General features: G+C 43.7%; 1 protein-coding gene across 1 annotated transcript in view; it reads right to left on the bottom strand.

The window, feature by feature from the left end:
- The window catches only part of LOC126481749 (JNK-interacting protein 1), a 358,511-nt gene that overhangs the window by 132,645 nt on the left and 203,392 nt on the right, over positions 1–22,474 (bottom strand). Inside the window, exon 2 of the mRNA XM_050105704.1 lies at positions 8,607–8,920. Coding sequence (XP_049961661.1) covers positions 8,607–8,920 — 314 coding nt within the window. The remainder of the gene's footprint in view (positions 1–8,606; positions 8,921–22,474) is intronic.

Consider the following 22,474-nt stretch of genomic DNA (forward strand, 5'->3'; position numbering starts at 1 on the left):
CAGAGTGGTTGGTGGGTCACGTCGTCCATAAACAGCCCTTTTTCACTCTATCCCAGGCATGTTCGATTGGGTTCATGCCTGGAGAAAATGCTGGCCACTGTAGTCGAGCGATGTCGTTATTCTGAAGGAACTCATTCACAAGATGTGCACGATGGGGTGCGAATTGTCGTCCTCAAGACTGCCTCAATGTGCTGCCGATATGGTTGCACTATCGATCGGAGGATGGCATTCACTTATCGTAAAGCCGTTACGGTGCCTTCCATGAGCACCAGCGGCGTACGTCGCCCCACATAATGCCACCCCAAAACGTCAGGGACCTCCACCTTGCTGCACTCGCTGGGCAGTGTGTCTAAGGTGTTCAGCTTAACCGGGTTGCCTCCAAACACGTCTCCGACTATTGGAAGGCATGTGCGGCACACATCGGTGAAGAGGACGTGATGCCAATCCTGAGCGTTCCTTTTGGCACGTTGTTGGGCCCATCTGTACCGCGCTGCTTGGTGTCGTGGTTGCAAAGTTGGACCTCGCCATGGAAGTCGGGAGTGAAGTTGCGCATCATGCAGTCTATTGCGCACAGTTTGCGTCGTAAAACGATGTCCTGTGGCTGCGCGAAAAACTTTATTCAACATGGTGGCGTTGCTGTCAGGTTTCCTCCGAGCCATAATCCGTACGTAGCAATCATCTACTGCAGTAGTAGCTCATGGGCGACCTGAGCGAGGCATTTCATCGAGAGCTCTTGTATCTCTGTACCTCCTCCATGTCCGAACAACATCGCTTTGGTTCACTCCGAGACGCGTGGACACTTCCCTTGTTGAGAGCCCTTCGTGGTGCAAGTAACAATGCGGACGCGATCGAACCGCGGCATTGACCGTCTAGGCATGATTGAACTGCAGGCATCACGAGCCGTGTACCTCCTTCCTGGTGGAATGACTGGAACTAATCAGCTATCGGACGCCCCCCGTCTAATAGGCGCTGCTCATGCATGGTTGTTTACATCTTTGGGCGGGTTTAGTTCAAATGGTTCTAATGGCTCTGAGCACTATGGGACTTAACAGCTGTGGTCATCAGTCCCCTAGAACTTAGAACTAATTAAACCTAACTAACCTAAGGACATCACACACATCCATGCCCGAGGCAGGATTCGAACCTGCGACCGCAGCAGTCGCGCGGTTCCGTACTGACGGCCTAGAACCGCTAGACCACCGCGGCCGGCTGGGCGGGTTTAGTGACATCTCTGAACAGTCAAAGAGACTGTGTCCGTGATACAATATCCACAGTCAACGTCTATCTTCAGGAGTTCTGGGAACCGGAGTGATGCAAAACTTTTTTCGATGTGTGTAGAATAAAACAAAGAAAAATAAAATAAGTAAGTATGTGTGTAAAACAGTGGCACACAGAAATCACCTGTCAGAGGTGTATGATGAAGAATGTGAGCGAGACTAATGCAGGAGGACAGAGAAAAGGATATTGTGACGACGGTGGACTGTGAATTGAAGGCGCCACTGGAAAGCATACAGCGCAAAAGAACGAGCAGAAAAGAAGTGGACCTTAGCTGGACGCTTGAGTAAAAACTAGACCGCGTCAAATTTTATCATTTCTGTGTTAACCGTAAGAACTGCGCCTTGCGACGAAACACACACTTGTTACGGAAAAAACAGATAATGTCCTGGAGGTGTATATTTCTCTGTCTTCTGTCATTTGTGTACCGTTAACAATCTCTTTGTTTGTGAATATAATGAGCCATGACCATCTACTTTTCAATGTGATGGAATGTGATATGAATTTCACATTTACAGTCTTGCTGGAGACGATACAGGTAAATAAAAAAATAACAGTGAGTTACATACTTATATATTCCAAGCTTTAAAATAAAACTTATGTGCACTGCGACACGAGAGCAATTCGGCGTATCGCTTTTTATCGAGACAACTACGGTTTCTTCTGGGAAAGAACATTGTAGCCCATTAAGGAACGGACCCAGCCGGCCGCGGTGGCCGAGCGGTTCTAGGCGCTACAGTCTGGAACCGCGCGACCGCTGCGGTCGCAGGTTCGAATCCTGCCTCGAGCATAGATGCGTGTGATGTCCTTAGGTTAGTTAGGTTTAAGTAGTTCTAAGTTCTAGGGGACTGATGACCTTAGGAGCTAAGTCCCATAGTGCTCAGAGCCATTTGAACCCACAGACAATGTTTCACTGCACTTGTACATTGCGTATAATGCAATCTGTCTTTCCGCTCTCACTCCCCGTCCGAACCAGTCTCGGAAGACCCTAACGGTACTGGTTGACCGCCGTGTAATCCTCAGCTTCACTGGGTGCGGAGATGGAGGGGCGTGTGGTCAGCACACCGCTCTCCCTGCCTGTGTCAGAGTCCGGAGATCGGAGCCGCTACTTCTCAGTCAAGTGAGTCCTCAATTTGTCTCACGAGGACTGAGTGCACCCCGCTTGCCAACAGCGCTGGGCAGATCGAATGGTCGCCCATCCAAGTGCTAGCCCAGCCCAACAGCGCTTACCTTCGTTGATCTGACGGAACCGGTGTTATCATAGCAGCAAGGCCATTGGCTAATCTACGAGGGCAGTTCAATAAGTAATGCAACACATTTTTTTTCTCGGCCAATTTTGGTTGAAAAAACCGGAAATTTCTTGTGGAATATTTTCAAACATTCCCGCTTCGTCTCGTACAGTTTCATTGACTTCCGACAGGTGGCAGCGCTGTACGGAGCTGTTAAAATGGCGTCTGTAACGGATGTGCGTTGCAAACAACGGGCAGTGATCGAGTTTCTTTTGGCGGAAAACCAGGGCATCTCAGATATTCATAGGCGCTTGCAGAATGTCTACGGTGATCTGGCAGTGGACAAAAGCACGGTGAGTCGTTGGGCAAAGCGTGTGTCATCATCGCCGCAAGGTCAAGCAAGACTGTCTGATCTCCCGCGTGCGGGCCGGCCGTGCACAGCTGTGACTCCTGCAATGGCGGAGCGTGCGAACACACTCGTTCGAGATGATCGACGGATCACCATCAAACAACTCAGTGCTCAACTTGACATCTCTGTTGGTAGTGCTGTCACAATTGTTCACCAGTTGGGATATTCAAAGGTTTGTTCCCGCTGGGTCCCTCGTTGTCTAACCGAACACCATAAAGAGCAAAGGAGAACCATCTGTGCGGAATTGCTTGCTCGTCATGTGGCTGAGGGTGACAATTTCTTGTCAAAGATTGTTACAGGCGATGAAACATGGGTTCATCACATCGAACCTGAAACAAAACGGCAATCAATGGAGTGGCGCAACACCCACTCCCCTACCAAGAAAAAGTTTAAAGCCATACCCTCAGCCGGTAAAGTCATGGTTACAGTCTTCTGGGACGCTGAAGGGGTTATTCTGTTCGATGTCCTTCCCTATGGTCAAACGATCAACTCTGAAGTGTATTGTGCTACTCTTCAGAAATTGAAGAAACGACTTCAGCGTGTTCGTAGGCACAAAAATCTGAACGAACTTCTCCTTCTTCATGACAACGCAAGACCTCACACAAGTCTTCGCACCCGAGAGGAGCTCACAAAACTTCAGTGGACTGTTCTTCCTCACGCACCCTACAGCCCCGATCTCGCACCGTCGGATTTCCATATGTTTGGCCCAATGAAGGACGCAATCCGTGGGAGGCACTACGCGGATGATGAAGAAGTTATTGATGCAGTACGACGTTGGCTCCGACATCGACCAGTGGAATGGTACCATGCAGGCATACAGGCCCTCATTTCAAGGTGGCATAAGGCCGTAGCATTGAATGGAGATTACGTTGAAAAATAGTGTTGCGTAACTAAAAGATTGGGGAATAACTTGGTGTATTTCAATGCTGAATAAAACAACCCCTGTTTCAGAAAAAAATGTGTTGCATTACTTATTGAACTGCCCTCGTATCTTTCCACACACACACAAAATCATGTGACAAGTATATGATCAATTTAAAATTAATAACCACATCGCAAATGAAGGGTGAAGGTAAACACTGAAAAGTATTCATGGGCTGCAATTGCGGGAGACAAAAGTTGCCAGAAAGAGCGTCAGCAAACCTAAGGAGCACCGAGAAACCTCCTCGTTTCGCAGCTCACAAGAGGCCATGCTTTCTTTCTGAATTAACTTCAGAGACTGCAGCTAATGAAAATACGAGAGAAACGTTGCTGAAAATGAAGATTAGTGCACCAGCATCTCCGAAAGACGGGCCAGCACCGCATTCCATGCAGATGTGGCCTGCCCTACGTGGGGCTCACTATCACAACAGTCGAGATGATTCTTGCACATCAGCGTCGCAATCGATTAAAACAAACAACCAGATCAGATGTCGTCGAAGACTACCTTGAACATAATCGTGAAATGAAGTACAAGGAGACCAATACTGAGTCGCAAATACCAATTTTCTGGGACAGCGTAATTAACCCTTTCAGAAAGGGAAAGGATAATTTTTGTTTTTGCTCTAATCCTCTTAGGTGATTTTTTAAATCATTGTAAAAGCAAGATTAATACAAATATATGTACCCATTGTTGAAATATATGTTGTACACAACGCTTCATTTTATGAACAAAGTAATTACTGTTGCAATATTCACTGCTATAATAAACAGACTGATCATTCAATAATTACCGCGCAAATTAACAGTAATAACATTCAGTTACGCAAAGGAATTTGCTTGTATCGTGTGAGTCATAAGCTGCTGCACATTGCTACATTCACATGCAGATAGTTTTGTAGTGACGCCCGACCGATGATGTACATGATAAAAAGATTGAACATTCAGTATGTGTAAATGAGGTTTCCCTTGAGAAAGAATATTTCTGTTGTCGCTAAAGACACAGTAAAAGTTAATGTACACAATTGTAGTCAGTGGGTCTGAAAGGGTTAAGGGGTCTGTCGAAATAAAGATGTCTGAAAACCTAATAAACCTGGACAGACGTTACAAATTACGCAGTGCTTGAGGTCCAGCACTCAGTTCATTAAGGTCGCAACAGAGCTGGGAGATGAGAAAATTTGCAATTTTCGGAATAGCCGTGTGGTTTCTGAAAAACAAAAAAGCGTGAAAGGGTGTAGTGGATGTCAGGAACCGAACTCTGCTATGAACAGCGGCGCGAGACCAACAATAGTTTGCAGTCTGGTTGGGATCCAGGCAGCGAGCATACGTGACGGCAAAACTCGCAGCACCTGATGAAGGCGACTGGTCGGCCGTCGAAACATCAAGTCTTCCTGTGGTAGGTATACTAAATCCAAAGTTCATTATTTTCTAGGTCAGTGAATAAACCGAACTCAATGTGCGTGGTTGTGGGATAAACTTTGCACCACGTGCTTTCTGTGCATCATTTGCTTCCGTTTCTGCATGTTCCCAGTAGGTAGCAACATGCGCTTATAAAAAGCTGTTTATCACAGTGGCAGCACGTCTTCGATGAACGAAGCAATTTCTGTTTGTTTTTAGTAATTTTGGACTAGAATGTCTTTGGAGCATGTGCTAAGATATCCTATACTATCCAGTTTCATCGCAACTGTACACCGATATATTTTTTCGATGTAGCTGTGCGACTACATTCGGCAACGACCTATTGTTTCATATTCAATTGGGACTGTTTCCAAAATTTTATGGGATTAATATTGAGTTTTTTGAGTACTGCATATATTTAAGTTATTTTCTAGCAATCCAGGCATTCACTTTGAACATTTTCTAAAATTCCGGTGAGCCTCAACAATTTTTAAATGTAGTATTTTAATCTATTAATCAATGATACAGAGAAAATCTGCGAGATCTTAATAAAATAATGTTATCATATAAGCTATTTGCATTGTATGCTATTAACCCTAGAATAACAAGGTCGGGAAAAAAATTACCCCAGTCGATATAATTTTTTATCCTATGTTGGTACCACTGGCTTCTCGGATGGATGTCATTCTTTACCTTTCCAGTCGGTATAATCTCTCAGGCTTTATTTTCCATGCTCCTTTAACAGGTAAAGTGTGAAATTTTGCGTTCGGGGTAAAAAATCATCCCACCTTGTTATTTACGTTAAATTTTTTCGTTTATAAAATAGGTGGTACTTACACTTTTGCAGGCGTAGAAAATGTCTTCTCATGAACTGTTACGAACTCCAGAGCAAATAATAAGAGAATTTGAGCGTCAAGAGTCTGAAAACATATATTGCAGTGAATTAGACGAAGATGTGAGTGAACCTGAAGACGGTCATATCACAGACGACCAGGAGGATGACGAATTCGATGTACCGTCATTTGAGGTTGGTTCATCAGACGAAGGAGATAACCAAGTAAGGAAAATTTTGTATGGCAGAAATGGGTATTGTTGGAACGCACATCCCTTCCACAAAAAAGCGTCGAGAGTGCCAGCGAAGAATATAGTGGTACATGCACTAGGCAAGGCAATAAACGAAACGTCTCCCCTGAAATTATTTGAACTGTTGTTTACTAGTGACATGGTTTCACTAATAGTTACGTACACAAACCAAAAAAATTGGTAATTCATGGGATAAATTCACATCACCGCAGTGGTATATTGGAGATACCAACCAAAACGAAATAAAAGCTTCATTTGGTATACTTTTTATGAGTGGAGCTCTAAAAAATGAGCATCTGAATTGTACTGATGCGTGGTCTTTAGTATACTGATCCCCATTTTTCCGAGGAGTTACGACGAAAAACCGATTCGAGTTTTTGATCAATAATCTAAGATTTGATGACCAACTTACCAGACTGCAAAGAAGAACAGCAGACAAGTTCGCTGCATTTTGTGATTTATGGTGTATGCTGGTCAAACATAGTCAAGAATTGTACACTCCCTCTGCCCTCCAACCATTGACGAGACAATCCTTAGCTTCCGAGGCAGATGCCCATTCAAAATGTATCTGCTAAGCAAACCGGACAAATATGGGCTAAAGATAATTTCTTTATATGAGGCGAAGACATATTTTTATACAGGAAATCCATATTTGGAGAAAGAGACTAGGGACAAATGTGTTTCAGTTCCTACATATTATGTGATGAAATTATGTGAACCTGTATATGGAACCAACCGGAACATTACAATGGACAACTGGTTCGCTTCTTGTGAAGAAGCTGACAAACTTGCTGACAAAAAGTTGACAATGGTTGGCACCTTACGCTAGAATAAACCAGAAATACCTGAACCCCTGCTTCAAGCCGAGAATAGGCCAGTTTCTTCGTCTGTATTCATTTACAGGAGAGAAAAAAATGTTGGAGTCATACATTCCAAAGAAAAATAAAAATGTTATTCTTTTGTCAACGATACATGAGATAGGTGAAATAGATGAGAAGACAAAGAAATCGAACATAGTACTTTTCTACAATGATAACAAAAAAATGGCTCTGAGCACTATGGGACTCAACTGCTGAGGTCATTAGTCCCCTAGAACTTAGAACCAGTTAAACCTAACTAACCTAAGGACATCACAAACATCCATGCCCGAGGCAGGATTCGAACCTGCGACCGTAGTGGTCTTGCGGTTCCAGACTGCAGCGCCTTTAACCGCACGGCCACTTCGGCGGGCTACAATGATAACAAAGGGGGAGTCGATGTATTTGATTTACTACGCCACAACAAGACCACAGCACGAAAAACCAGGCGCTGGAGAATGCGATACATGTATGGGCTTTTAGATGCATCAGGAATAAATGCCTATGTCTTGTATAAGGATAATGGTGGCACAAACAGCCGAAGCAATTTTCTCAAGTCACTGACATTCGGGCTGGTTGAAGCAGAAATGAAGGACAGAATCACGAGAAAAAATTTACCCCTTTGGGTAAACCATGGAAGAGATTTTGACACATTTTGGGAGCGATATTCCAAGCGATATTCCAAGATCAGCAGCACAACCAGAAACGATCTAAAAAAAAAGTGGACGATGCTTTCTTTGTAATCGAAAAGAAGACCAGAAAAGTTCCTTTCAATGCTGTGTCTGTTCGAAACCAGTGTGCAAGGGCCATCGGTAAAATATTTGTCAAAGTTGTCATAACAGTTTAGTTTGAAAATGTTTGGCATATTCAAAATATGATCAAATTTTGAAAATAATTTATAAAATCTGTTTCCTTTCACATGGGGAACTATTTTTTCGTAGTTGTTAGCTTTAGACTTTTTACCAATTTACATGCTATTTCCTTCGATGATTCTTATGCCTTTTGATTTATTCTATTGTGTTTTGAAATGTCATAACACAAAGGGTAACTGAATGCAATAGATAAGTGCAATGTAATATTTCTGCATATGACAACCACGATACTTTAAAATGCATTGATATTACAGTTATGATTTGCTTTGTCATATTATAAAACATAACTATACTTTGTAATAAATGTTTCTTATAGTGTGATTATTACTTTATGTTACTCCAGAACATCTTCTGTGAAACAAATAATTCAGAAAAACGTGGGGTAAATATCTACCCCACCTTGTTATTTATGTCTCGGGATTATCACCTTGTTGCTCTAGGGTTAAATATTGAAAATACGCAACTGAGTGTTTCTCGATAGCCAGAATACGGACTCAGCCATTTTTTACTGCTCAAGCGTTGCGCAATCGTACGGAAAAACGCGTTTCGCAAATGGCGGACTCACGTTTCTTGTTCTTGGGTATCTCGGGCAGGCGCCGACGGCGGCGCTCGGGTCGGTGGGCGTCCGTCCAGGGGGCGGGCGGCGCGCCGCTCACCGGCTGCGTGGGCGGCGAGTCCGGAAGTGCCGAGCCGGGGGCGGCGGCGGGGGCGGAGCCGGCCGCGGGCGTCGCGCCGGCGGGGGCGGCGGCGGGGGCGGGGGCAGCAGCCGGCGCGAGCGCGGCGGGCTGGTCTCCGGGGCTGCCGCACGCCGAGCCGTCGTCCTCGCCTTCGCTGCGCGATGACGCAGACTCGTCGTCCAGCGCGACATCGTGCACCAGCCTGCAGACAGGGCAGCCCTGTGTAGCTCTAGCCAGACCCACTGCTTCAACCTGTCCCAACACACCTCCCGCTTGGTTGCTTAGGAATGGTAGCCTTGATCGAAACTGCCGTTAATAACCATCTTTTTAATTGAGTGTTGCGACAATACCGTTTGGACAAAAATATTAAGTACACTGGGCAGCCAAAACGTTGTGACCACTGACCACCGAGCAAGGTGGCGCAGTGGTTAGACACTGGACTCGCATTCGGGAGCACGACGGTTCAATCCCGCGTCCGGCCATCCTGATTTAGGTTTTCCGTGATTTCCCTAAATCACTCCAGGCAAATGCCGGGATGGTTCCTCTGAAAGGGCACGGCCGACTTCCTTCCCCATCCTTCCCTAATCCGATGAAATGGCTCTGAGTGCTATGGGACTCAACTTCTGAGGTCATTAGTCCCCTAGAACTTAGAACTACTTAAACCTAACTAACCTAAGGACATCACACACGTCCATGCCCGAGGCAGGATTCGAACCTGCGACCGTAGCGGTCTCGCGGTTCCAGACTGCAGCGCCTAGAACCGTACGGCCACTTCGGCCGGCCCTAATCCGATGAGACCGATGACCACGCTGTCTGGTCTCCTTCCCCAAAACAACCAACCAACCAACCACTGACCAACGCGACATTGGATGCCGCTGGTGGTATTGCTGGGGCGTGACACAGTAACGAACGTATGTAAGCGGAGCAGACACAGACTGCTAACGGAGAAATCCACTGAGATTAGCGACTTTGACAAAGGGCAAATTATTTTTTATTTTATTTTATGGGACTTAACTGCTAAGGTCATCAGTCCCTACGCTTACACGCTACTTAACTTAAATTATCCTAAGGACAAACACACACACCCATGCCCGAGGGAGGACTCGAACCTCCGCCGGGATCAGCCGCACAGTCCATGACTACAGCGCCTGAGACCGCTCGGTTAGACAGATTATTATTACGCAGAGCCTGTGAACGATATCTCGAAAACGGAGAAGCTGGTCAAATGTTCACGTGCTACAGACATGAGTATCTTTGGAAACAGGCAGGACAGACTCTTCGCAGAACGTGGGGTTCGGAGGCTTGCCTGCTCTGTACACTACAATAGATGGTGATCGGTGGCATCTCTACCGAAAGAGTACAATCCTGGTGCACGCACAAGTTTTTCGGTGCACAACGTTCATCGTACATCGTCGAACATGGAGCTCCGTAGCAGACCATCCCTACGTGTTCACACGTTGACCCAACGATACCGTCAATTACTATTGCAGTGCGCACGGGACCATCTGGATTCGACCGTCGATCAATGGGAACGTGTCGACTCTTCGGATGAGTCACATTTACTACACTAGGTCGATGGTCGTCTCCATAATTGCCATCACCGAGGTGAACGGCGACTCGAAACGTTCAACGCACAACGGGCGCAGGCTGGTGGAAGCAGTATTATGCTATGGAAGACATTCTGCGCTTGCATTGGGATCTGTGATAGTAATCGAATACGCGCTAAAAGCTGCGAACGACCTGCATCCCTTCATGCCTGATTTCTTCCCTGATGGCGATGTCATCTTTCAGCAGTGTAATTGTCCGTGTCTCGCAGCCAGAACCGTGCTACTGTGGTTTGAGAAGTGTTAAAGAGAACCCACGTTGAGGCCTCAGCGACCAAATTCACCTCATGTAAATCCTATGGAACCCTTATGGGTCGCTATCGGGCGCCATCACCTCGTACGCAAATCAGCGGCCAGTTATTTACGTGAATTACATGACCTGTGAGTAAGCATCTAATGCCACATACACGCACACACCGTCGGATCCGTCATGCGTAGAATCAGTGATCTATTTCGTTCTAAAGCCGGACAAACAAGCTATTAAGCATGTGGTCATTATGTTTTGACTCATCAGTGTATGTGCTTGACATTGCATCAGTTTGGTGGCGATCTGAAACTTATAGTATTCTTGAAGAATTAAGTTAGCGAAGATCACTAGCAATTCTTTTTATTATTACTATGACCGGAAGCGAGTAGTATTTGCTGGGACATCAGCACAACATATTGTATGTTTGACTGTGTGTTTTATTTCTGAAATGCTGATGTTCCCTCTCATGTATTATTTGACACCAAATCATTACGTGACGTTCCTAATATTATTTCAAGATCCGATGATGACAGTGCAGATCTGTCAAAACCGGTTATAGTAATAACGAAAAGAATTGCTAGCGATCTAGGCAAACTTGATTCTTCAGAAATAATAAAGATACGATGGTCTAATGCCTATCTGAATATTCACATGAGTAAGAAAGTAAAGACGTTGACTTGCTCAATAGGTGCACCGTACCTATTCTGGAGACAGCCAGCAACCAAGTGCATCTAAAATACTGGCCAAGTGACGTCACTTGGGATGGGATTTGCATGCATGCCCACAAGGTAAGTTGCTTTAGGCGCTACAGTCACAGCTCGGTGCACACGCAGTAATTGCTTTTGATCAAGGAGAAGGGGATGACAGCATTTTGAATTATACTGTACAGTGCTTTCTTATAATGACAGAGTTGACTGAAAATCTCGCCACTTGTTAGATCCCATCCGCATTTCGTTTTCTGGATGTGAAGAACACTAAACCAGTCGATGTTTACTGACAGACTAGCAGAACACCTGGCATTGCCTGCATATTAGTTTCTTCCAAACTTCTGTTAGTCCATCTTCTCCTTCTCCCTCTCTCTATCCATCTTCTCCTTCTCTCTCTGTCCATCTTCTCCTTCACTGTCCACCTCCGCCATCCCCACCCCCTTCGTCTACTGCCACCACCCCCCATTCTGTTTCCATCTCCTCCTGCCCATCTCTGTCCATTTTCTCCTAGCCTTCTCTCTATTCACCTTCTTCCTCCTCCTCCTTCTCTCTCTCTCTCTATCCATCAGCTCCTCCCCCTCTGTAAATCGGTTCCTTGCCCTTCTGTTCATCTCCTCCTCCCCCTCATCCTCTTCCCTCTAATTTAATCTTCTTCTCCTCTTTACACATCTCCCCATCTCTATCTTCATTTCATCGTCCTCTCTCTCTCTGTCCATCTCCTTCTCTTTTGTTTCTCTAGCTATCTCTTCTTCTTCCCTCTCTCTGTCCATACCCTCCTACCTGCCTCTGTCCATCTTTTCCTCCACCCTATTTGTGCCCATATCCCCCTTCGCCCCCTCTGCCATCTCCTCCTCCCCATCCTCTCTCTACATCACCCTCCTCACCCAAATAGCAGGCTGATGGTTCTTTTCCCCACAGTATTCCTTTCCAGTTCGTAACTAATATATGTAACTAATATTTGTATCAAATATTGTTTCAATCGTTCCAGAAGCTTAGGATGCGCTTTTTCCCCTCGTTTTGCCTGCATAAGCAAATGTTAAATATATTTCATATGTATTTAACCTATCTCACACATATTTGTACACATATTTCACATGTATCTCCACCGAAATTCACCCTGCAGTTTCATTTTCACGTAGCTCAATGTTTATGACGCTGTATCTCCTGATCTATATGTTGTAGAATGTTGCAGGTACATCCAGTGTTGTATGTGGGTCTCATTAGTTATAACTTCCAGGCTGAGAGGCCGTGGTCGGTCTGTTAAACTTATTCTTCCTGACGTTTCGTTGCCAACTGCGGGCAACGTCTTCCGAGGTGAGTCAACGACTGGCTGCCAGGCTGTTGAGGTCCCGTTTATATAGAGCGCATAGAGGGCACCACCATACGTCACGTGAGGCCGACTGTATGTCTATCTCCGGCCAACATCATCATTCTCGATTGGAGGTAACACAGGCCTACGAAATTTTTTTAAACTTTTTTTTTGCTTTGGTAGCTGATATTTATAGAATTTTATGAGCAGAATCCAAATCTAGCCTTAGTTTCTTTGTATCACCCATAGTTTTCGAGCAATATGCTTTTTTATTATATAGTATAAAAATCCTATGCTATACAGTAAATGGGGAAATTAATGAAATACTTTGTTACAACATTAGCATGGTTTGTATTTACAGTAAGCTACTTAAAACAATGATATGTGTTAATAGAGGTTTCACTTGTCATCTGGAATTGGTTCGTATTTTCTTTCTCTTTTTTCTTTGAAGCTTCTTCTGTAGCTTTTTCTGTGATGAGTCACTTGCTGAACTTCTCGGTGAAGTGACCAACAGTAGTCCCCCATCATGTTGGTGTTCCAGCGGCCTTGGTAGCGGTTTTCCTACACTTTAATGTCCTGGTGAAAACGCTCTCCTTGCTCCTCACTTACATATCCCATATTGCCTGGGAAGTAATCAAGGTGACTGTTTAAAAAGTGAACTTTCAGGCTCAGTAAACATCTTAAGGTTTTAAACTTCTTTAACATTGTAGCTATAATATAAACATATTCTGGATATTTTTCATGTCCTAACAACTTTTTGGGGCATTTTCTCAGATCTTCAACACACACATAACATACCTTATGCACCACGCAAGATTTATCTTGATTACCAAGTTTAGATCCAAAGTATGATACGCAAACCTGTTCCACAAAGTCTTTAATGTTTATTTGGTGTTTTCTAATCACAAATTCACCAAAAATATAACAAAAACTGTCAGCAGAGTTTTTACAACCACGATTAGACATTGTACGCAGCATATGTACAGGAAACGGGAAAATGAGGTTAGGTAGACAGTAAACAAAACACCATCTATTAACACAAAAATAGAATCGAAATTTCTTAGCCAGCAAGTGTTTTTCAGCAGTGCAACCAACGTCATCTACATTCATTACACCTTTTTTAAAATAATTTTAACTGTATACAAGCTGTTAAATTCTTTAAAAAATCGCGCAGTTTAATAAATTTAACTGTAAAATGTGAAGAAATGGTGGATGATGCAGTTTTCTAAGTATCATATTTGGATTTCCCACCCTAAAAATCATAAGTATAAGGTATTTTCAGCAAAAAAGTTTTTCTATCGTTGGCCTATGTAATCGATTGTTACGTTGGTGCAAAGTCGGCCGCCATATCTTGTCTAACTTTAAGCCTTCCTCTTTTCTATTAAAATTATTGTGGTGTTTCTGAATCTCTATAGCTTCCCTATATATATTTAAAAACACGCTCCGCTACAGCTGATTTGTCGGTATGTCCCAGTCGACAGTTCCTTTTGTGGTCGGATAAGCGGTATTGACACAGCTACACGGAATTTATTAGCAATGCAATTTGATTGGAATAAGGTGTACAGACTAACATTTAAATCTATGGAACTAAGTGCGGCAGTGTCTTCTAATAGGCAGAAGAAGAAGTTAGTGAATTTACAGAAGGGCAGACAGGAAACACCAGTTACGGATGATTCCCGCGTGGTTATTAATATGTCGCGAAGGGAATTATCTAAGGAAAAAATTTATCTTCTCTCGAAAGGAGGAAATGTTGCAATTACTCCACTAAAAATTCCTATGGAGGATATTATAGCTAATACAGAGGCGGCATCAAGGACACACGAGTGGGCTTTCGGCTTCGAAACCCCACGTCGACGATGTTTCGTCGAATGGTTCGCACCCTGACACATGTTGATGGCTCAGCAGTGAAATCTGTAGTAATCTGCGGAAGGGTTGCACTTATGATTCTCTTCAGTCGTCGTTGGTCCCGTTCTTGCAGGATCTTTTCCGGCCGCAGCGATGTCGGAGATTTGATGTTTACCGGCTTCCTGATATTCACGGTACACTCGTGAAATGGTCTTACGGAAAAATCTCCACTTCATTGCTACCCCGAAGATGATGCGTCCTATCGCTCGAGCGCCGACTATAACACCACGTTCAAACTCACATAAATCTTGACAACCTGCCATTGTAGCAGCAGTAACCGATGTAACTGCGCCAGACACTTGAAGCGCCGTATTCTGGCTGTTTACATATATCTGTACCTGAATACGCATGCCCATACCATTTTCTTTGGAGCTTCAATGTATGTGCCTTAAAATGTTATAATGTCGCTGGTACATTTAGTGCCACATGTGAAAACTGTCTGCAAAATGTGTCGCGAACATAGTTAACGTTAAAGAAGTAATAAATTAAACCGCCATGTGGCAGTTTTACTGCTTGAACAGCGAAAATGTAGTAAGTGGTAAACTTTTTTTCCTTTCATCATTTTGTGGGGATTGTCAGCGAGAAACAGTTTGGGAAGGTTCGAAATCATGTGCAAAGTTGTTGCAAGTCACTAATCGCTCTCATTCTCAAATACTCGATGTCTAAAGTAACGTTATTCGTGAGTCGTGGGCTACTCTGCTTTTCCAAGCCCACCCCTTTCCCCACCTCTTACCCCCACAACGATTCTTGTCTGACAGCAAGTGGTGTGTGTACCACGTTTGGTTGAAATCGGTCCAATGGTTCAGGAGGATATGTGAGACATGTATATAAACATCCATTTTTTGTAATATGTATGGATTGTGAAGTTCACAAAAAAATGCGACGTCGAGTGATTGAGTGGTAAGGAGATTGGCGCGACAGTTCAATGAAGGAGAGATCGAGTAAACGATGACGAAAGGAGTGGTCACTCATGTTGGCTAGTGAAGAACTGGTTCCTGCAGTTGAACTCATAAAGGAAAACAGTAATTGTACAGTGTCTGATGTTTCTAAGAACTTTCTGAAAATTACAAGATCGTTTGTGGAAAACAGAATTTTCGAAATCTGTGTGTTCGTTGGGGGCTAAAAACTCTTACAGAGCAACATAATAGACAGTATCCGTACAGCTCTCGTGCCTTTTATACATTACAACAAAGATGGCGCTGATTTTCTAAGCAAGACAGTGACCGGACGTGAGATTTGGGTCGCTTATGATGGAAACAATCAGGGGAATGGAAGCGTACTGCACCGCCAGTAAAGACTAAAGCCAAGCAAATATTAATTCCGCCAGAAGTTCTGTGCACTGTCTTTCGGGATGGACACGTTATTCTACTGGTGATTTTTCTGTGAAACAATCAGTGCAAATGTTTATTGTGTAACACTTATGAAACTGCGTTGCTTAACACAAAATAAGCCCCTTGGGAAGCTCACAAACGGTTATTTTTTAAATTCACGATAATGCGCAACTTCACGCTGCGAACGAGAAACGACAACTTCTCCGCGGACTTCGGCTGGGACGAGTTTGACCGTCTTCAGTACAGCTCTGATATCACCCCTAGTGACTTCCATCACATTTTGCACCTGAAAACTGCCCTTGGTGGTAAGAAATTCAGTATCGATGACGAGCTCAAAGAACATGCTATCACACTGTTGACAACACAAATGGCGACATTCTATGACAAAGGCACAATAAAACTTTTGCTACGCCATGGAAAGTGTCTACAAAATGGTGAGAGCTATGAAGACAGATAGCTTAAGATTCGTTTTTTCCGATAAATAGTTTTCTGTATCTGTACTAGTTTTGTTTTTATGACCGAACAGAATATACTTTCGGAACGCACCTCGAAGTCAGTGAAGAGACAGAGCCCCATGGAGAGCAGAAATACCACCACCAAGTTGTGTAATTAGTGGAAGGATGTTTTTGTGTTTTCTCTGCAACCCATGTTGTCTCCGCTGTAGAGTTGAACAGATTTTCCTTAGCGCTCCCTTCGAGTGAGGAGTTTTTGTAAATCAAACATATAACAGAATTTCGTTGCTGAGATCCTTAGTCAGCTTCTTACATGTTGATCGAATAAATCGATCAGATAGCAACAGTGGACGACAGAAACCGACAATGGCCAATTGTGCTCAGTGCGGCAACACGCGGAATTTAAATTTTACTTCAGTCAGTAGCGAGTCCGGTGTAAATTGGACATTCATAGAATGGCACATTAGCTCGGAATATTTCAACAAGTTTTTCTGCGCTGAACTTATGTACGGTACTGAGAAACTTTACGCCACCAGTTGTAACTGTGTGAAATTTTTAGCACAATATGTTCTGGGACTAGGTTATCTCATTATAAAATGCTAAAAACAAGGAAACCAATCGATAAATCGCAATAATACACGTACTGGAAACCATATAAAAATATTATATCGTCCTGCGGTATAATATACCTTAAAGCTTCTAAGCCACTAGACACCGTCAGAAGTAAAAACGTACAAGCAAATGTACATTGTCAAACATAAACTTCGCCTAGAACAGCTCGTGTTAGGTGTATTATACTCTCAAGGCACAGTTGAAAACTAAAGGCAGTCGCTTTCACCTACGAAAAATACAGGGTGACACAGAAAAACGGGAACATTTCCACAATCCAATAAAACTAGAAGTGATGAAGGAAATGAATTGCATTCATAGTACTTGAGGCCTTACAACTTTGCCATTTACGAAACATTGATGGCATTAATCATTTTTTAAAAATTAAGTCCTTTAGATGGCGTCCTTCTGTACGAACACAATCGTGAAATCTGCCGTTGAGATTCCTCATTGATCGCTGCAACATCTCAGCTGGGACACTGTGAATTGCATCCAGAATTCTCTGTTTCAACTCATGCAGGTTTCTTGGGCGAGTCGTGTAGACTTTGCTCTTGAGGTAGCCCCACAAGAAAAAATCACAAACGGATAAATCTGGCGATCTAGGGGGCTACGGAATGTTACTGAATCGTGAGATCACAAGGTTGCCAAACAATTCTCGCACATATGCCATTGCTTGCCGTGCAGTGTGTGAAGTCGCTCCGTCCTGTTGAAACCAGGCTTCTTGAGCGTTTGGAAAGTTGTTCAATGCAGGTGTAACGAAAGTTCTTGACATCTCCACGTAACGATCGGCATTGACAGTTATTGTGTTACGCTCTTCATTTGCGAAAAAATACGGTCCGATAATCCCATGTGACGAAACACAGACACCACACCGTACTGTCACATGACTGGCGTGTTAAGGGCGCTCATGAACGTCATTAGGATTTGCGTTTGCCCAGTAACGGTAAAAATGGTTCAAATGGCTCTGAGCACTATGGGACTTAACCGTTGAGGCCATCAGTCCCCTAGAACTTAGAATTACTTAAACCTAACTAACCTAAGGACATCACACACATCCATGCCGGAGGCAGGATTCGAACCTGCGACCGTAGCGGTCGTGCGGTCCCAGACTGTAGCGCCTAGAACCGCTCGGCCACCCCGGCCGGCAGTAACAGTAGCTCTGTTTATTCGTATAACCTGTGAGATGAAAATGTACCTCATCTGACATCCACAACTTGTTTAGAAATTTATCGTCATTGTTTATTTTTTTATGATTTGTTGGTAGAATCCTAATCGTAACCGGTCATCGCTGTCCTTCAATTATTGCACCAACTGTAGTTTATACGGATGAAATATTAAAGCAAGATGAAGATTTCTGCGAACACTCTCCTGGCACATTCCAACCACTGCTGCTTGCTTACGAATTGAACGCCGAGGGCTTCGTAAGACACACTCGCTTACATCAATGTTCTCTGGAGAACGCACACTTCTTGGTCGTCCTGTTGGTTTCTTCTTGAGGGCAGATCCAGTCTCTTCAAAGGTATTAATCCAACTTTTTATCGCGTGTTTCGACGGAATGGCATCATGACCTCCTAAATGATATAAACGTCGAAACTCACTCTGTGCTGCTACCAAACAATCATTGTTTTTATAAAACATTTTTATGCCTAACGCGCGCTGTTGTCCGTTCCACTGATCCATGATAACTGAAATGGCGGACTGTTTACTCGCTGTCACGAACACGCAGTGCTGCCACCTGCCCATGGCTGCCACTACTCATTTCAAACATTCCCGTTATACTGTGTCACCCTGTATTACTTTCCTGCTACGCATATGTCACGGTCCCCAACGACGAACGCTTGGTCATAAAATCTACGCACATTCCTTGCCAACTCCTACTGAACTCTGAAAACCAATACGACACCAATGCTACAATGTATGCATCCATATTAAATGGCCGACAGAAGAGATGAAACCTAAGGTTGCTAATTCAAATAAGTTGGTGACTGCTTCCCAAGCAGGATATCACTGAAGTGAGCCCAGAAATGTCCCTTCGACACTTCTGCCTTCTCACCTAACACACTAACGTATTTCTTTCTTAAAGCGCAAAAAGTCTCCACTTTGAAAATGAAAGCATGGGCCAAGTAAGCTGTTTCTATTTATTACCCGTGCTGTTGGCCAATTTCAACCATGAGTCATTTCCAAGCATGTATTTTAAGCTCTACACTTCATTTCACGTTCTAACACATCTCTGCTACATATGGACAGGTATACATCGTACTCCTTGTAATACGTATATACCTCTCCACATATAGCAGCGATGTATCATAATATGGAATGAAGCGTGAAGCTTAAAATATGTATTTGAGAATTATCCAACGTTGAGATTGGCCAATGCACTGATAATAAACAGAATACAGCCTACTTGGACCATATTGTCAATTTCAAAACACAAAAACAAAATTTTAAAAATCACCATTTCCTCTAAATTTCTAAAACAATCATCCTTTATCCTCAAGTGTAATATCCTCAAACAGTCTGTGATGTTGCCCAACGTATGCTGCTCGCTCTTGAGGTGCATCGCCACCGCCGATGAGTCATTCTCTTCATTATTAAGCTCTTTAAACCTTACTTTAAAGCCTCTCCCTGTTTGTCACACGTACTATCACTTTCATAAACTCCCGCTTTCCCCGTCGTCCATTTCTCCTCTGTGTCAGTCTTGTGGTTGCGTACCTGCTCCAGTTTGTTATCCGTCCTGAGTGCAATTTTCACCCCTTTGTTGCTAAATAACGTCACCAATTTATATGAGATAGTTCCCCAAAATGGTTTTTTTTTTTCGTTTTATTGGTTTTTGTGCCCTGCCGCTGCATCCATTCCCTCTATTAATCCTGCCTGAAAATCATTTTCTATCGCTATTTATCTAGGAGTTTTCATTTCTTCGTCCTTGTTCTGTGCATTCAGCGGGATGGAATTAGCTCTGTGTACAGATTTTTTAAAGAATGTCAATTTACGTTAGGACGTGGCATGTGGTCGTATCAATTACAGCACCTGTGAACGTACGGCTCCTAAATATTCCTATCTCTTCCTTCTATCCCTTCAGGCAAATGCCACGATGGTTCTTTACGCTAGGCCCCAAGCTGATTTTTATCCCACTTCTCGTCCAGTTGACAATACATATTACGTCTCTAATGGCCTCGACGTTTACTGGACTTAAATCTACAGCCTAACATCCTTTCTTATTTTTCTAGCTGCCAGGCTATGCCACAGTTGACGACCGTCCACACATTATTAGCAACACAACTTCTTCTGGCCAGGCCTGCTGGCTTGCTAGATAGGTCGCTGAACGGAACTTATTGACGGGGCTCACATCAATACGCTTGTGTAGACAGCGCCAGTAGACGGTCGGTCCGGATCGATGGAACCCGACAGGCAATATCCTAGGAACAGATCGATGCGGCTGCGTGTAAGAACTCTCATTGCGATTAGGGTCGCCCTCTGCAGAGCGCATGCAGTATGCAGTCGTCGCAGCGCCCGGTGCAGTTTCCGCTTTGTCTCTCAGGCGGTCTACTGCTCCGACCAGAGCTGGGTTCCGCGACACTCCCACAAGTTGCGCCGTTGACAAGATCGCGAAACGTTTTATGGCGAAACGAATGGACAGAGAATATACTCTCCTCAAAAGCCAGAATCACGTACCAGCTTCACAGATTTAAGTGCAATTTTACAGACTCTCTGAAGGAAGCGAACAGCTTTGATCCGTTAGGTTTTCTTGGTGTGATTGGTTGATGATGTTCTTCCAGGTGTTCTGGCGAGTTGTTTTCGTTTTATGCACAATTTCCGACGACGCACAATTGTTCAGGTGCTGGGAGTCGTGTTACGTGTGCCCGCTGCCTGGACTTCAATCTAATTGTGAACTACGGTTGGTCTCGCGACGCTACTTACACACAACTGGACATTTGACGCTTACTGCGACCTTTGATATTCTTTTGTTTGTCAGAACCCGGGCTGATACTTCGAAACGCACTTCCACTCGGCGGTGAGACAGCCGGAGAAATCTTTAACAGCCGGCCGCCGTGGCCAAGCGGTCCTAGTCGCTTCAGTCCAGAAACGCGCGACTGCTACGGTCGCAGGTTCGAATCCTGCCTCAGGCGTGGATGTGTGTGATATCCTTAGGTTAGTTAGGTTTAAGTAGTTATATGTTCTAGGGGACTGATGACCTCAGATGTTAAGTCCCATAGCGCTAAGAGCCATTTGAACCATTTTGAGCCAAATCTTAACAGACAGTGTCGAAACACAAGCATTGCTCACATTGCAACCTCCGTCCCATTGTATTAGTATTTCCGACAACTTTATTTCGAAGGACTCTTTAATTCCACTGTCCCGGAAACTCGGCGTCTGCACCACTACACTGGTCTCATCATATTGAAATGTAAGTGGGCTGCTTCTGTGTTGGCAGCGCTGTGTAGCGCTTTGCATTGGATCTCTGACTGCGCTTTCTTTGTACGAGAATCTGTGGCTGGTTGGACTCGTTGGAAGTTAATCGCCAGTACTGTTGGGCAGTTGGAAGTTAGTCGCCATCAGTAATGTAAGTACTGTTATGTGTAGGAAGTTAGTCGCCAGCAGTAATGGAAGTACTGTTGGGCAGTTGGAGGTGAATGGCCAGCAGTGATGGATGTTGGATGTGAGAAATTAGCATAGATGGAGGGTGGAGGTCTGAAGGGTTAGCGCAGGCTAACGATGTGTACATGTTCGACCTGAAGATTGAATATTATTCATGATTATATACCTTTGTACTAGATGTCAGTGGCGATTTATGTTTGTGTCTGAACTGGATGTCACATTATTAAGGTAAAAATTACATTATTTGGTTTGCAACAAAATCTTTCCTTTGCTAACCACATGCCTATTAGTAGTTAGTGGCTTTAGTAGTTTGGCAGTATTGACACTCGCGATATTGCAGCAGTTCGCGTGCTGAAGATTTTTGTAAGGTAAGTGCTTAATGGAATGTGTATGTTATTGTTAATATTTCTTTTTAGTCAGGGCCATTCCTTCGAATTAATTATTTGAAGTCAGGTTATCCGTTTTTTGAGCAGTCAGATTTCGTTGCGCTTGAATATTGTGGATCAGTGTTGACATGATCGGAATAAGTAAAGAGAAAGTAGATTCACTTGCATTCAATTTCACTCAGCAGTTTAAGTAAAATATTTAATACAGAACTTTCAATTTGACACCACAAATGGACGTCAAGGCACTGTCACTAAAATAATGAAGTTTTTAAAAGATTACATAACTAGTTTCGACGCACTGAGTCGTTATTTTTAAATGTAATCACAAACCTGGAAAACTGCATTAATAATTGCAACAACACTTATTACAAATATTACGGAAAATACATTAGAACCTGTAAACTGAAGCATTTAGTGCATTTTTCGTAATATTTGAAAAAAAAGTGGTTGCAATTATTAATGCAGTTTTCCAGGTTTGTGATTACATTTTAAAATGACAACTCAGGGTGTCGAAACTTGTTATGTACCTTTTAAACATTTCATTGTTTTATTGACTTTGGCTTGACGACCGTTTGTGGTGTCAAACATTTTAAATTTCATCCAGCCACAC

This window comes from Schistocerca serialis, chromosome 5 (genome assembly GCF_023864345.2).
Source record: "Schistocerca serialis cubense isolate TAMUIC-IGC-003099 chromosome 5, iqSchSeri2.2, whole genome shotgun sequence".
NCBI classification, from domain to species: Eukaryota; Metazoa; Arthropoda; class Insecta; order Orthoptera; family Acrididae; genus Schistocerca; species Schistocerca serialis.